Here is a 16,399-nt window from a genome sequence, read left to right on the forward strand (position 1 = left end):
ACACTTAAAAAGCTGTCTTTCTGAATACAAACCAGAAGAATGCAACCAAAGAATTCAGAACCTGCTGTAATTCTCATTCCAATTAAATATCGCTTTTAGGCCTAATCATTGTAGAAATAAATTATATTTCCATTCCACTCACTACAAATGAGTAGAGGGCATCTGCCTGTTATTTTAAAAAAAACAAACTATCGTTTATAATTCTATCCACAAATCCAAATTCGGATTAATTTCATTCGTAAACTCTGGGACTGTTAAAAAGGAAACATATGTTTAATAAGCATTTCAGCACCTTCATCAGCGATATGACACTGATGAAGACGGATGTTGAAGTGTTTTGTCACTGGGCCCTGGTGTTCTTATTATTACACATCAGATTTAGCCTGTGCCTGTCGTTTGGAAAGACTGAAGTCACTTTAAATCCTGAAGAGAGCTTGAGTGCTGTTTAAAGGAAGCCGAAGGAAATCCTTTGAGAGCGCTTTTGTAGCTACTGCACTTTTTCAAAAAACATTCAGTATGGAAGGGATTTATGCTACGTCCCTGTAGACACACATAAAATTACAGGTGACATGCAATAACTAGGGAGCTACACCACTTATGATAACTAAGAAAGATACCACCTTAAAACACGTCCCTGCAGTTAACTATACATTTATAAATAGAACTCAGAGAAACAAGCAAGCTTTCAACACTAGTTGTTTCTTTTTGAATTATGCCTACAGCTATAAGATGGTTTAGGCATCCACAGCAAAGTTATTGTTTTTGTTCCTCCGAGATATGAGATTACGTTTACAAATAAATTAAGTCCATACTTTTTTCTCAGTAAGGAAGAAGGGGGCATATGTTTTCCTGACAGTGTCCTTAAAGGTGAGCCCCACCTGCTACACCATGCAGCATCAACATCGGTGATTCACTCCTGAAGCAGAAGCAATTTAAGATTCCGATGATTCTGCACATCTGAATTTCAGTCGGAGCTAATCGCAATAAAAAATGGAATAAAAAATGTTTAAGTGTAGTTTAACCTGTACAACTTTACTTGGTTGCTCCCTGCTGGGCAGATGTAAGTTTAAAACATTGGGAACATACAGTAGATGCCCATTGCTGCAGCGGTCTTGCACTGAAATAACAAAAGCATAGGTGATTGCTATGAACTGATTTGTTTTTCCCCCTACAAATGCATTGGTAAAAAACACATTGAGATGTGCCATTCTCTAACCGGGAGACTGCCACTGCAATCAGCTGCCCCTGCGATCTATCAGCTGTTACATTCTTCGCTCGGACCATTAGGCTAATATTTCAGGAGGGGCAGAGAGATTTAGCTTGAGCTGCCAAAGTTATTTAAGAATTGGAAAAAAAGAAAATAAACACTGCAGGTTAATGTAAATATTACCAAGCCATAAAACAGTATGGGGGTTAATACTACTTTCTATTTATTATATTCTTTACACTATTATGGGGTGTATATATCATATTTATATTATAGTATAGGGGTTATATACCACTTACTTAAAATAAAAGGAGGAGCATAAGACATGAGAAATATCATCAGAGCCTACAGTGCCACATAATGGCATAATCAAACTGGACCATGACTAAAAAGCTAGTGTTTGTCATTAGGAAGGCAGCTTTTGTACAACTTCAGTTTTTCTGAAAGCAATTTAAAAATCACAAAACAATAAGGTGCTCTCTTCGCAGATTGCACATACGGCACTACCCATTACACCCATAAATACATTAACGAATGAATTTACGGCAATTTAAAATTTAACTTTGCTACAATGAAAAAAAAAAGAAAAATAGAAGAAATAAAATGTAACACAATTTTTGGGTGTTAATCTTAACCTGTTTTAATTTTGGCAAAATAATTAATCAAATCCCCAATAAAATATTCAAGGATTAAGTTTAAGAATAGTTAAGTCAAAAATTAAGGTTCAGCATCTGCAGAACAGCACAACATAATAAATAAGGCTTATAAAAATAAGAATATAATAAGGTTTTGTTTGCATTTCATTTACTTTCAAAGTTTACTTTCATTCCATAAGCTAAAGACAGGTGTTTAACTACTGTGGTATCTGCTGCCTAACAACACGTGTCAGTATGAGATGGCTCTATAGTTCACCTAAAGTTCTCTTATGAACACCTTAATTAGTTCAAATCAATACATGTAACCACATAGCATGGACCAATTCCTAATTTGCACAGTCTGACTTTAGTCTACAAATGGAATCAATGCTTTTTTAGCAGCCATCCTAGCTACAGAGCTGGAACAGATTTGTTTTATTCTCATATTAACAGTCTTCTTTATGCTTTACCTACATGGAACTTCTACAGGAGTTCCTGCAATTACAGGAGAAAATTACAATTTAATTTCAAGAAGAAAGGAACAAATGAGAGGAGGCCATTAAGCCTATCTGACTCACTTAATATTAAATAGTTAACTGAAGGATCTCATTCAGCCATTTTGTAAAAGAATCTCAGATTCAATAATATGGCGGGACGTCTTGTTCCATACTCCCACCACCCTGTAGGTAAAGGAGTGCCTACTGTCCTTGTTCGTACGTGTACATCCACATAATGTACTTCCACAACAAAAATGTGAACAAAAATATTAAAATAGCCGGCTTCTTCCAGTTAGAAAGTTGAAATATATTAAACAGAACATGGAAATGACAATAAAACATCCATAATAATCATAGCTACAGTATGTATCAGTATATCAACTTTATATAATTAAATGTACTGTAATTTATATATATTAAGTTATATTAGAAGAAAATAAATATTTTTAGTGAAAGAATATAATAAAATATAATAAATATTATCCAGTTTCTATAAAGGCGAAAACAGATCTTTTACCTTTCTGGCCAGTTACATACTTTTTGTGAAGTATTCTTTCCAATCAGCAAGATCTAAAAATGAGCTTTCTGATTATTAGGATTGTTCAGTTTTACCTGGGCTGAAAGAGTATATAAAGCTGCTTAATGTATATCAATTAATTAATAAAATTTAATTTAGATCAATTTCTGTATCACAGTCTTTTATCTAGAACAAAAAACAACAACTCTGGATATGAAAAAAAAGGTCAAATGGATTTTTTGGAAACCATTAGTCTATTTTTTTTTAAATGTGAGCTAATTAGAGTCAAAACCTAAAGTGAGTCTTTTGAAAGGACAAAAAAGTTCAATATGATGTTCTTTATGATTTTCAGCCATTCTTTAAACATATGGAAAGCTAATTTACATTCTAGACCCCCTTAAAACCAATGTCCCACTGTCAGCTTTTAATCAACAATTTACATAAAGGTATTCAGTCCCGATTCAATGATGTTTTTAATCATTATGCGGAAAACGTGAGTGGTGTATCAGCATCATAGTCAGCTGGTTGCTGTGGAGAGGCAGAGTAGGTGGAGCTTCTCCTGATATCACACCTCTTTAACGTTAATGCTCTAATATACTGTATAAAAAGTTGTATTTTCTGACTTTCAACAGTAATATAAAGTCCATGGAGGTGAGATTCAAAACAGAAAGGTAGCATTATTAAAGTGTCCTGATAACTATAAAATGCAAGATGTATTTTTTATGACCCCGATAGGTCCACAGAGCTGGGAACCCCAGCTAGCTTATATTCTTTCAGACTAATAGTTGTAAGAACAACAAACACTCTGTAAGGAAAAAATGACATAAGTACAACATTAAACATTAACCATTACAGAAAGTCCCAGCACAGAACACTCCTAATTCTCTCACTAATACAGTGAGGCATGACTGACAGTGTTCAGATCTACCTTCACTCAACCACAACAGCTCACACCTACTGTAAAACATTAAGAGTGAAAATCTACTTAGGGTTTTCTAAATGAATTCATCATGATGGAAGTGATTTCTTTATTTGCTAGTATCATGCCTTACTCTCTAATACTGACTTGTCTACACCAGGGGTTGCTGGTTTTATCCAATTAAATTGTCACACCATGTTGTACTAAGAGTGTATTTTTTTATAGATAAGACTGCTAGAAAAACGTGATAAGAGTTTTTTTTAACAACATTTACCATTTTAAAGAAACAAATGCTTTAAAAACTCTTTCCATTAAAAAATCTGCAACATTTTTTCAAGTTCTGTTATTTCCTCTATAATTTAATCCTATACATACAGTAGCAGCTTAAAAGATAAAAGTCTAGAGCATGAGAAAAAAAGTTCTGTTTACTGATTCTAGTGCTTTTCTCTATTCTACCAATTTCATGTCTCCCTTTGTATTGAATACAAACAAAATAAAAGCAGTCTTTAATCCCAATTTCATTTGAACTATCATTTGCTCTCCAAGAAGGATGCTACAATTAATCACTACTCACATTAATCAATACAGTACAGTATATGACTGCATAAGGCATTTGACTAAGGAAAATTACATCTTTAAATGACACAGCAAATAGGGAAGAGACATTATTAGAAGATTATATTAATGAAGGACAGACAACAATAAATAATTCTTTTCCTGCACAAATATGCCATTTTAGTTGCTTGGATATTGTTTTTCTCTTTTTTTTTAGAGGTCACAAATTTCTATAATTCCCCATTAAAGACTAATTCCTGCTTCTTTGCTGGTAAGTTAAAATAATCCACAGCACAGTGAATTCAAAGGATAAAAAAACCTCAAAAATGATATGTCGACATTATGAAAGTACCATGTCGCATTAAGTTTTCTGCAAAATATTCAGCAGCTGCCTAATTCAAAAGATTCAAAGCATGAATGTCATCGCAGTCTGGTTGTGTCAAAGAGGATGATGTTGAAAAAACAGGGAAAATGAAGCTGGCTTTGTTTTAATTATAAGTTAAAAAATGCTAAAACACAGAGATCCCACTCGTTACACTATCACTTTGTATCAAACAACTTATTTACATATCGGATTACATTTTTCATACAAATGGAGAGATCTATCAGAGCTGAACAGAGGACAACTGAAATAATGAGGCAGTAAGATTTTTGTAGAATGCTTCACCATCACGTCCATGTAGGGGGAAAAAAAGCATTTTCATCTGTTGTGTTTGCCTCATTTATTCTGCCCCTAAATGAGAAGCAAGAGATGAAACTGATGAACTTTTACTGCCCATTTGTCTACAGCAGACAATTAAGACGGAGCAGATCAAAATGGATTATCATACCGTGCAGAAGACTGGTGCAACACCAATACATCTTCAGGACTAGTTTCTTTCATTCAAGCCACCTTTTATCCTTTCTCTTTCTTCTTGTCCCTTTTTTTCTCTATAAAGGAAGAAGTACCAGCTTTATGGCTCAAGGGAAGCCAAAAGGCTAGGCATCATTATTCATTCCCAGATGTCAATCTAACCTCCTCTTTTCCCCCCGTTCCTAAAGCAACAGAGCCACAGTAATTTGAGACAGATTCTTTTACTGTATGGAACAAAGACCATCTCAGAATAAAACATCTTCCAACAACAAAGGGCATTTTTTTTTCTAGATCAAATAATTGTACAAGAGGGAAAAAATGCACATAAACAAGTAGAGGTGATTAGTCGGACCAGCTCAGCTTACAGAACATTTAGGATAATAGGGAATAGATTCAAAACCACCCACTGCTTCAAGTTTTCGAAGAAAGAATATGGTTGTGTGTTCACATGTGAAAGTGTATATATATAGAGAAAACTGCATTAGCTGTGAACAAGGGATTCTGATGAAGTGATACATACTTTCAAGCAAACATCTCTCCATACAGCAGTGGCCATGTCTTACATTGAGTTCTGCCCCTTGGACAGAATACTGTATATTTTTTCTGTCTCACTGCAGTCTCTGTTACTACTTTCCATTAATTCAGCAACATACAATCCATTAATTTTAAGATTTAAACAAGTTTTTGGTGTCTGAAATGTGTGTTTTTGTTGTTATTGTGTTTTAAGGGCAGCTTAGAGTACATGATCGCAGTGCATTTAATACATGAAGCGAATTGTTTTCAGATTGTACTAAATTGTCAAGACACAATTACATTGAAAAGCATAATTCATATCTTGTAATTGAAGTTTGTGTCATAAAAGCTTTCAAATGCAGATATACACAATTTCAAAATATTAAGGCACAAACCTTAAGTTCACTTTTACAATCATGAATCAAAAAAGAACACGATCTGCAAAGTTTTCTAATTGCTTTATAAAATATACTTTGGAAGATAACTGATAAAAGACAAACATACTGCCAATTCCTTCTTGGTGCATACTGAGTTTCTTTACTGTTTGTCTGTATTAACCTGCTTATTACATCTAAACATATACCATCTGTTCTGGAAGCAAACACTGAATTTGACTTCTAAAGTTTCTTTACTATTGTCATTTAGTAATGCAGGCTTATGTACTGTAGATGGTTGCAGAAATTATTGCACATAACTTTATCTTAAGTTACAAAGATTTAAACTCTTCTTGAAGACAGAAGAATGATTTAGCTAAGAGCTGGTGTGCATTTACATGATCGCAACAGATGCTGCAGTTTTCTACACTCTCTTATAAGTTCTATTACTTTTGTACTCAAATGGCTGATGAAGTATCAATGAACTCATATAAAACCTCAGCACTGCAACTTCAAGTTTTTTAAAAGAATGCTTAACGGAAAATTAGAAACAGAGAGAAATCTACGACTCAAAAACTAAACTTTAATTGGGTTATTCACAAGTGTATGTATGTGGAGTCTGTTTCTGAAAACCATAGCGACAGCTGAGTGATTTCCACAGGTTTCTGTTCATTTTCTCTTTAAGACCAGTCCTCACATTAGTGTTGACACAAGGACGTTGTGACACTAGCACTTGAAATAATAACAGTTCTGTCAACAAACAACAGTTAAATAAAGGATAGATAATCACTGTTTCAAACCACTATTTACCCGATTATTGACAGATAACCACAGAATTGATTCCACATTAAGATACGTTTGTGATCAAGAAGCTCTTTAACTTCAGAACGCAGAAATAGCTTACATGCAGATGTCTAAATTCACGTGAAAGGAAGCCAACATGTTTGGTATTCCTGGAAGCATATCTAGATTGAGAGGTGAAAGCTAACCTGAACAAGACATGTTAAACAGCTTTCAAAAGAGAGAAAATATTGTTTGAAGGTTTGTAAATTACCACGGACCTACTAAGCACTGAATGAAAAAAAAACGCTTTTTAAATTAGCGCACAGCAAAATAATGCAAAGTGAATAGCAATTCACACATGGACATGGCCAGTGATTTTTTTTCTAAGCATCACATGCTCTGATCAAGTTTCTGGGATCTCCTACAGTGACTCCCCAAGTGAGAAATCTGAAATCGGGTGTGTTACCCCAGCATTCAGAGGCATAACAGCATCACTGTGGGATTGTCGGCAAGGGGCACCTGTAGCTCTGAGACATGCAGTGCTTGTAACCAGATTTATTATTTTTTCATGGCATCCAATAGTGTTAGCAGCAGTGCTTACTAGTGTGGAAACGGGACTTATCGTAGTTACTCCTTGCACAATTTTCTCATTTCTCATGCACTTCAGGTAATAAGGAGTCCAAATGGGAATATGTGCCCTTATCCACACCACTGTTTTCTACAGACATAACAATACCACTGGTAATATCATACAAAACTGAACAATGAATTGGTCAGCATTGCACAATTAATAGTTTGGAATGAAAAACAGTATTGTGCTGAAGTGTTTGCTATAAACAGTTAAATGCATCGTGATCTTCCGCATTCCCTTTGTCTAACAAAATGATCCGTTCCTGCCCTGTGAGTGTCTTTCCTTTTGAAATCATGCTAGATTCTCAGCTCATATTTGTTGCTTTCATTTTTCACCTCTACAATATAACACAGGAAATGTTTTTATCACTATAAACATTCTCATAACTGCATATGTATTTGATAATTTTGTTATGTCATTTGAGCAGCATATCATAGTCTGCAACGTCGATTACATCTAAGTCATACTCATGTTCACTCTCTCACGTGTTCACTCTCTCATACTCATGTTCGCATTTCCTGTCTTCTGTCAAACCCGACCTATAATATGTACATTAATTCAAATCAATAGCCTGCAGAAGTCATTTTTTCACTCAGAAGTGTGTTGTCCTCATATATGACTGAAACAGTTCAAGTTTAACCCTGTTCTGTTTCACATAATGTTTTTTTCTACCTTAGCAGCACCATCGTTAATAGCGAGGTACAAACTTTCATCATGTTACATATATTGAATTTTTATTGGAAAAAAGATTTGAATATCTGTTTATAAAACTTTATAGTGCTTTTTTGAGCAATATTTATAGTTCAGTGCCTGAACAGAGGTTTCTAAGCAAAAGCCATGCTCAGCTTTTTCAATACACCTCTTTTCTAACTCATAGGATATACAGTAATACAATAAGAATATGATGCACTTTGATGAGGAATTAAATGAATAGGAACTGGAACAAAATGACTTTTGCCTGGATAACTACAAGTTTTTATGTCTTTACAGACAGTAGACTTCACTCCAATATGTGGCAGATTGTTCCCTGAGATTTTTCCTGCAAGCCATGGTCTCTCACCATTTACTCTACAGTCCTGTACTCTGTCAGACTCCCTGATTAAAAGAGAAAACAGAGCATTGCCAATTTTACATTTCTCTGAATTAATTCAGCTTCTAAAGCCTGCCTGCAGTCTTCTGACTGAGAGCAAACTAAAGTTAATCACAAGTAGTAACAGTTTCTTGGGAGTAACTGAGGTAAAATATTAGGCAAATATGTTCTTAATCATGTTTTTGGGAAATTTCGAGTGTTTTTTTATAACTAATATTCCTCGCATGGGAGGACTTAGAGGACTTATATAGATTTATCGGTGTTCTTATTATTTTGACATACACTTTAAATGTCCAGAGAAAATGGAGGAGACAAGAGTCATAGGTGTATAATGATTTCCAATAATGCTTATATTTTTGCCAAAATTCTGTAACACAAAGATGACTGTGATTTATACATAGGTCTTGTGTTTTTCAAATAACAAGATGCCACAGTACACTCCCAACCAATAAAGAACCGGTTACAGGACCAGCCCAGTTAAGGGCTTCAAATAAAGAAACAAATCCAGAGAAACTCTACATGCATTTCTTCCTGTGTTTTTGTAAACAAATGGCCAGACCTGGCTCTTTCAGCTTTCAACCAGTAAACCCAGACCCCAGACCTAAACCTGGTCACAGCCTGATTTCTATAATACTTCAGAAATATTAAACAAATACATCTCAACAACAACAACAACAAAAAACTGATGGTGAATTTACAATGTTCTTATTGTAATTGCCTACATTCACAGAAGCAAATTCCAAAAGTTCATTCACTTTGAAAACAGACAAGGAAATGCAATGCAGCAAAGCAAAACGTGTAAAAATCCATCTCGATGCCTTGAGACCTCCGCACATGATACTTGCCAGAGCCGAGGTAGTGAGATGGAAGGTATGCATGTGTGTACGTGTTTAAAAATTCATTATTTTTTATATAAAGGAATGATTGCTGGGCTATACGGACAGCAAGTGCAAATGAAAGAGGCATAAACAGTAAGGAAGAGGAAGAGAAAGAAAGGAAGAAAGTTAATTACGCATTCCAAACCTGGTCGATGTAGTCTTCAGGGAATTGCCTCCGCACCTCAGGATCTGTAAATAATTGACAGATAATATTAATTGGCTTTGGATTAGTGAGCAAGCAGAGTATCACACATTAATATTTGATCAGAAGATGATAGGGACCCTAGCAGGGGATCCGAAGGGGCAGCTGAGGCTGTTATGTTGATTAGGCCAGGAAAGAACTATTCAAGGCGTTACCCTTTGCCCGTCTCCAGAAAAAAAAAATAAAGAAAAGAGGAAAATGATTTGATGCTCGTGTTAGCTCGAGGCTGCTATCTTGCCTAACCTCCTACTGGCAGCAAATTGCCTGCTGGATGTATTGCCAGAGAAAAAATCACAACGACTTTCAAACCTGCTTTGATTGTTATTTTATTAGCTACCACGTTCAGACAGCCAACAGAGACCGGTATGATATATGTCCCAAATTTGGGATACACACATTTCTCCCAATCCTCTGATGTTCCAGCACCAGTTTCCAACGGCGTGCAGACCCCGTTATCGGGAAATTTGACTTATGAATAATAAGGGACGTGCTGCAGGGTCAATGTACTGTATGGAAATCTTCCAAAAAATTTACTAAACAATTCCTGGAGGCTAATTAAAGTGCGGCTGAACCTCTCACAGCGTGCATGACAACCATATTAAAGATTTAAGAGGAGAAAAGAGATGGAGCAGAAACAGAAGAACCCAAATGACAAAAATATCCCTCTCATCTAACATACGCTGTAATTTGTTTTGTCAAAATTGTTTTATCACTACAGATTTAAAGCTCTCTGGCAGCCTGCTGGTACATCTGAACTCATAACACAAAAGCTTTCACATGTTACTTTTGGTAAATGCTATTTACATTACAAGACAGGGATGCAAGCCCCTTTGTTTTAAAAAAATGACTGTTTTAAACCCTCAGATATAGAATGTGGATGAAATGACTGAACTGTGGCCCCTTGTGTTTAATTTTACACAGATTATTAGGAGCAAAAACTTTAGCTGGTCAGGAAAACCTGACAGTCTCCAAAAACTGATCATTTAGAAATCACACTAGCTTGCAGCCCGATCACCTCTAGCTAGTGTTTTTAATGAGTGTCCTACTTTGGATTATCACTACATTTGTCTCAGAAAATATGCTAATCAGAGAGAAGGGATTGTTTTGCTAAAAGAGAAATTCAACAACATACCATCATTCAATTACGTAAAGCTACATTCACTAATAATAATAACACTTGTCTTTCTAAAGTAAATTAGCTTACTGGCTAGACATTGCCAAAAGACAAGATAACAGTTATCCTCTATCCCCACTGAAGAGACATTTGACAGAATTGTTGTGAGAGCATAAAAGGATGCAAATCAGTTCATTTAGCTCATTTAGATGTTAGCAGCTTGATAAACAAAGAATTCTGTCCTTTATTCCATTTTTAAAGCATCCCGCAGAGTCTAGTTCAACCACAAGACTACAGAGCTGATTCCAGAACACAGCAATCCTCTCTCTAGAGAAGTCTCCCCCGTTTCTGTCTGGAATGACTCTCAATGCCACTTGTGACTCCAAGTCCTTGTATTATTGCTGCTCTTAAAGACGTCCCCTGAGCCACCTTGGTCAATATTCTTCAGGATCTCCCTCATAACCACCTCTCTTCCAAGCTAAAATTCTGTTCCCTTTGAACGTCTGAGAATTACAATAAATTCAAACCAGGAATTAGCCTGTTTGCTCTACATCTATTGCATCTAGAGGAGCATCTTTCCTGTAGTATAGCAACCAAACTCGACCACAATATTCCAGGTGCTTCAAATAATTTTAACTTGATTTAAAAACTACATTCTTTCCAGTGATTTCACAAATCCCAAATTAACACTAATTTTGGAATACCTAACGTCATTTCAGATAAGTCTAAGAGGTAGGCTAAGCTGGTCTGTGAAATCAGCCCTGAGATTTTGCTATATTAATATTGAAAAAAACCCTTGGCATTTGTTTTGGATTCCTTATGTATATTCCTTTTTCTCGTTTGGCCCTTTCCAATACAATCTGTGGTAAATGCATCTAACTCAGTGTGCTCTCAGTGCTTTGCCTTGGTCCCTTTTGCATCCTCTACAAAGAATTTTCTTTTTATGTTCTTCTTCTCGTGATCTATAAAGCCATTCTGGCCAACATTTGTCAAACTTGGATATAAAGATTTCTTCTTCTAAACAAAACTGATCAATTACATACATCCTGAAAATGAAAGATGTATTTTAAGTAGAAGCAAGATCATATGTTAACAATATGTCTTGAAGAAGGCAAATGTGATCCATTATTACATTCTTAAATAACGTGGAGAACAATTACATTAGTTCTTGTACATACCCATAGAGTATCTTGAATTTAATATGAAAACCAAGGGCTAGTTGGTCTTTCAGTGTGACAAGACCATGTAAAGACAGAGACATAAATACATGTTTTTCCCATGTTTGAATTTATCAGCTACTCCACAAAAACATTTTGGTGAATTTCTGTACAATAACAGATACTACATATATTTCATCAATGAACTGATAAGACAAATTATTAAACTAATCACACAACAAAAGAAAACAACATACAAGAGCACTAAGTTAATCTGAAGAGGAAGCCAAACTCTATATACAGGTTTTTATGGTTTCACATAACTTGCGAGTGAAAAATTCAGACCATTAATAATGTTGTACAGGGGCCTAGAGCTGAGTCCAGCTTTCTGACCCATTTCATCCCTTTAAAGATTTTATTAATGAGCTCTTCTTTACTTCATGTCTTGGAAAGCTTCTGGGAGGAATTCAAAGAATTTTGTTATTATTCCAAATTTCGCATCCTGACACTAGATTCTTAAGCCAAGTAGTGCCTTTACAAAGTATATTTGTATTTTACTGCCCATAAATTTCCATCGAATGGAAGTCTGATTAATTAAGCAGTACTGTCTTGATTAATCTCCTTGGGAAGGTTTTTTTTATAGAACAAAAACCTGGAAAGATTATCCATTCATCACATATGCAAATTCTCTGTAAGAAACCAGTTTTCAATCTTATACTGAATCCAATATTTCAATCTTAAAACTGAAAACAGAAACTAAAACTTTTAGTCTTTAAAGAGTCTATAAAAAAAAGTGTGACAGTGATCCAAATGACCATTCTTATTTGAAATTTAACCTTGCTAAAAACTACTTTCTAGAATATTGTGACTGAATATTGTGCTTTTCCAACCAAAATGTGTGGAAAACTAAATATATGTATCCAACTCAATATAGAAGTTGCCTCTTACAAACACCCATTGAACTTTGATGGAAAGCAAGTTCAGTGAAGTTTATAAAGCAGTGTTCTGCTTCTGCAGATGTGCTATCCTGTTGTGCATTCTATTCAACATAACACAACAAGGCTCCTTATGTTAATGGTAGACAAAAGACTCTACTTCATAGTGCACTAGCATGGATTTTTTCAAATAAAGCACTGTTATATTCTAACACCTAAAGTCACTCAGTGTTGACTACAGATTTGTTACACCTGAGCCAGCACTTATGACGTAAATCTAAAAAAAACAAACGATGTATTTGCAAAAGTGGTATATTTAAAGGAAGTACAAGCCAGGTTTAGGAAGTACATCTTTTAAACAGTGTGAAGGTATTCACACCTGGTCTGATCGAGCTGGTGCTGGTAGTATCTTCTATCCATCTTGATCAAATCAGATCTCAATTTTTAAATTGTCCCTCTGCACTGTAAAGGTTAAATTCCACTCCATACTTAGACAACCTAGGCTACTAAACGTTCCCCTGTACTTCAGCTGATGAAGTCGTTTTTCACTTCCTACCTTATCTGAGGCTGTACACTTTGGGAAAATGCTTTTCGTATTCTACTTATTTTCTTTGCTTCTGCAACACCCAAAGAACTTGCAAAACATTCTGCCATCCTGATGTTCAAAATCAGGAGAACGTCCAACGATACAAATCTGTCAGTAAGTGAGATCTCGAAGGAAGCAACTTCCTTGGAGTGAAAATGACTTTGTACAGCAAAACAGGTACAAAAACATTCACGTTTCGTAGCAAAGGATCATAAAATTAGTGTTGGTAAAATGAGGAATAGCTGTAGCCAGTTAACTTATTTTTTCCAGTTGTTGAACGATATTCTTTGCGACAGCATATTTACATAATGTACAATAATCACAACTTTGATTTTTGCAATGATTATGCGTAATTGTTAATAATTCTAAACAATCATCTCATACTCAGGGACTAAATGAATAAATTTTGCTCAACTGGCATCTAGTGACGACAATTAGTTAGTGACTGCGAACTGCGTTGTAAAGGGAGTTCAGTCAATGCAGCGCAAACGCCAAACATGCAAACAATACTAAGTACAGTATACAGGAGAATACTTTTACATCTAAACTGGAAAAGTGTCTAATAAATTTCCTGGAACATTTCAGACGTTTGACTCAATTCATAATTTGTAAGCATAAAAACGAATATTCAATCAAAGCCTTAAATTAATCTACAGATAGAAATCAGCACATTGCTAACATTTTACAGATGATATCATTCTGACCTGTGGGTAAGTTCTCTTTCATTTCAGGACTTCATTAGAAAATCCCAGAAACCTCCAAAATACACATTAAAAAAACAAGGTAACACCCAGACTACAGAATACTTTATAAAGCTTTAAGTTTCATGAAGGGGAAAATGTAGCTCTACATAAGCTCTGTATCTTTTTTGCCAGAAGTACGTTAACTTACTGCTTCGTTGGCCATTAAAAATTCATAAACTTCTAAAAAGAAAGGCCTATGTTGCTGAAAAAGGTCCTTTATTTGAAAGGTGCTGCAAATAATCTGCTTTGTGTGCAGTTCTTCTTAAATAACAGAACACTTTTCTTACAAACTGCAGCAGCATGGAACATGTACAAAACCTGGCACCCTACTGTTGAGCAAACCATCTTTAAATTTTCTGCCTGGCAGCAATCCATTTGTGTGTCGCTCTGTTTTTCCAATACTTCATGTACTGCATTGCATCTGCTGAATTTAATTGACTTTTAAATGAACTTTAATGTGGAAAATAATGCAACCAGAAAACAAAAACGAGTCAATCCCAATTCACATATACTGGATATCTACACGAGCACCAGAATGTCATAGGAAATAAAAAAACAAAAACAAAACACAACTTCACTATAAAACACTGTTCCAAAAAAACTACATACATACTTCACTCAAATACAGCTTACAAAAGAAATTCAATATACTTCACATTTCAAAAAGAGGAGGTGAAGAAAATTCTGCAAGCATCACAAAATGCACCATAAAAACAGTCCGCCCAGGTCCTCGGAGCTGTGCAGCTAAGTGGTTAGCACTTCAGACCTCCTGCTGGAAGATTGTGGGCACAGTTCCTGGCTGTATGTCCCACAACACCTGGGGCACGAACCCGGGTCTCCGGCATAACACAACAGGGAACCAGCCGAGTGAGCGAAAGGAGACCTCCCCCCAGCCCAGGCGGCTGAGGTCCCTGCTACGCACAGTGAGGGCGATGACGTCACCGTATCCGAACTAGCTCCGCTACATAGACACCGTCATACCCCAGTGCCATACTGTAGGCATTCCCCAGTTGTTCCAGTCCACCCAGCTATATAAATAACATTCTGACAGAATTCCAATGGGAGTCATACACTCTCAATCTTCATGCAATGGGATGGAATAAACTATGGTCTGAGATCCACTCAGCTCCAATCTGGTCTGTACCAACAAAAGATATTGTTCAGTTTTTCCTTGTTCTACCAGGCATGAGTGAGCACAAATGAATGCTTTCTGACAATGCGATGCACTAGTGAATAGTGAATAGTTAAGAAACATTTAATTTGTCCTTTTTATTTTCTGTCCTCACAAAAGTCTATATACATTGTTGCACATAGTTTCCATTATTAACAGAAAGACAGATATTTTTATTCCTTCGCATTTACATGAATGTTTCTGAGCTTTGGTGTATTTCATAGTGACGGCTGTACCAAACCATGCAACACAGACTCGTGAAGCCGAAACAATCTTACTTTTGTGTCTAAAGCAGTACCCAAGCTTGGTGCTGCAAATTAATAAAACAATAATTGATACTGTAAAGTCAGGGACCAGTGAGCTATAAAGTAAAGGATGAAAAGTCCAGTGGGTTTCCAGAACAGCTTTTGTTCTGAAGCAGCACTGAGTGACATATGCAGCACAGAGATATTTCCTCTGAAAGGAGAAAATTAGTCTTTGTGCTCATGTTTCCAGTTAGACAGATGGATGGCAGTATGTACACTCTATGGGCTTGCTTGATTTCCTGCCCAGATACCACAAAAAAAAATCCAAATGCTCACTGGATGAATATGCTAAATATCATCACTATCTGTCTAAAATAAATAATCAAAAATGAGGAAACCTGACTGAGACAAAACATATTTTGTTCATAGTTCCTATACAGAGGCAATGCTGTTTAAAATTTTTGTCATACCAACATGTATTACCAAACCATCTTTATTAAATTGCGTCAGTAAAGCCATCGATTGCCAACATTAGGATCTTCTGTAGTACAGAAACAAAGCACCTTTTCGCAGTCCAAGAGATTCTCATCATTCTAGGTCATACCTATTTCCCCAGATTGTTTTGTCTATACATCTAGAAGTATAGAAAAAAGATATTATTTTTTCTATACTTTTTCATTTCACAAAATTTCACTAAATATGAAATCCACTGATTTAACCCTGAAAGTTTTGCTTGGGAAAGTTTAAAGCAGCCACAACACATTTAAATACCTAAAACATACTAGTCTCTACTT

General features: G+C 35.6%; 1 protein-coding gene across 6 annotated transcripts in view; it reads right to left on the reverse strand.

The window, feature by feature from the left end:
- The window catches only part of dennd1a (DENN domain containing 1A), a 267,700-nt gene that overhangs the window by 205,607 nt on the left and 45,694 nt on the right, over positions 1–16,399 (reverse strand). For all 6 annotated transcript variants that reach the window (XM_088940720.1, XM_088940718.1, XM_088940719.1 and 3 more), the window contains exon 3: positions 9,598–9,641. In XM_088940720.1, the coding sequence (XP_088796846.1) occupies positions 9,598–9,641 (44 nt within the window). The remainder of the gene's footprint in view (positions 1–9,597; positions 9,642–16,399) is intronic.

This window comes from Atractosteus spatula, chromosome 23 (genome assembly GCF_055471065.1).
Source record: "Atractosteus spatula isolate fAtrSpa1 chromosome 23, fAtrSpa1.hap1, whole genome shotgun sequence".
In the NCBI taxonomy this organism is placed as follows: Eukaryota; Metazoa; Chordata; class Actinopteri; order Semionotiformes; family Lepisosteidae; genus Atractosteus; species Atractosteus spatula.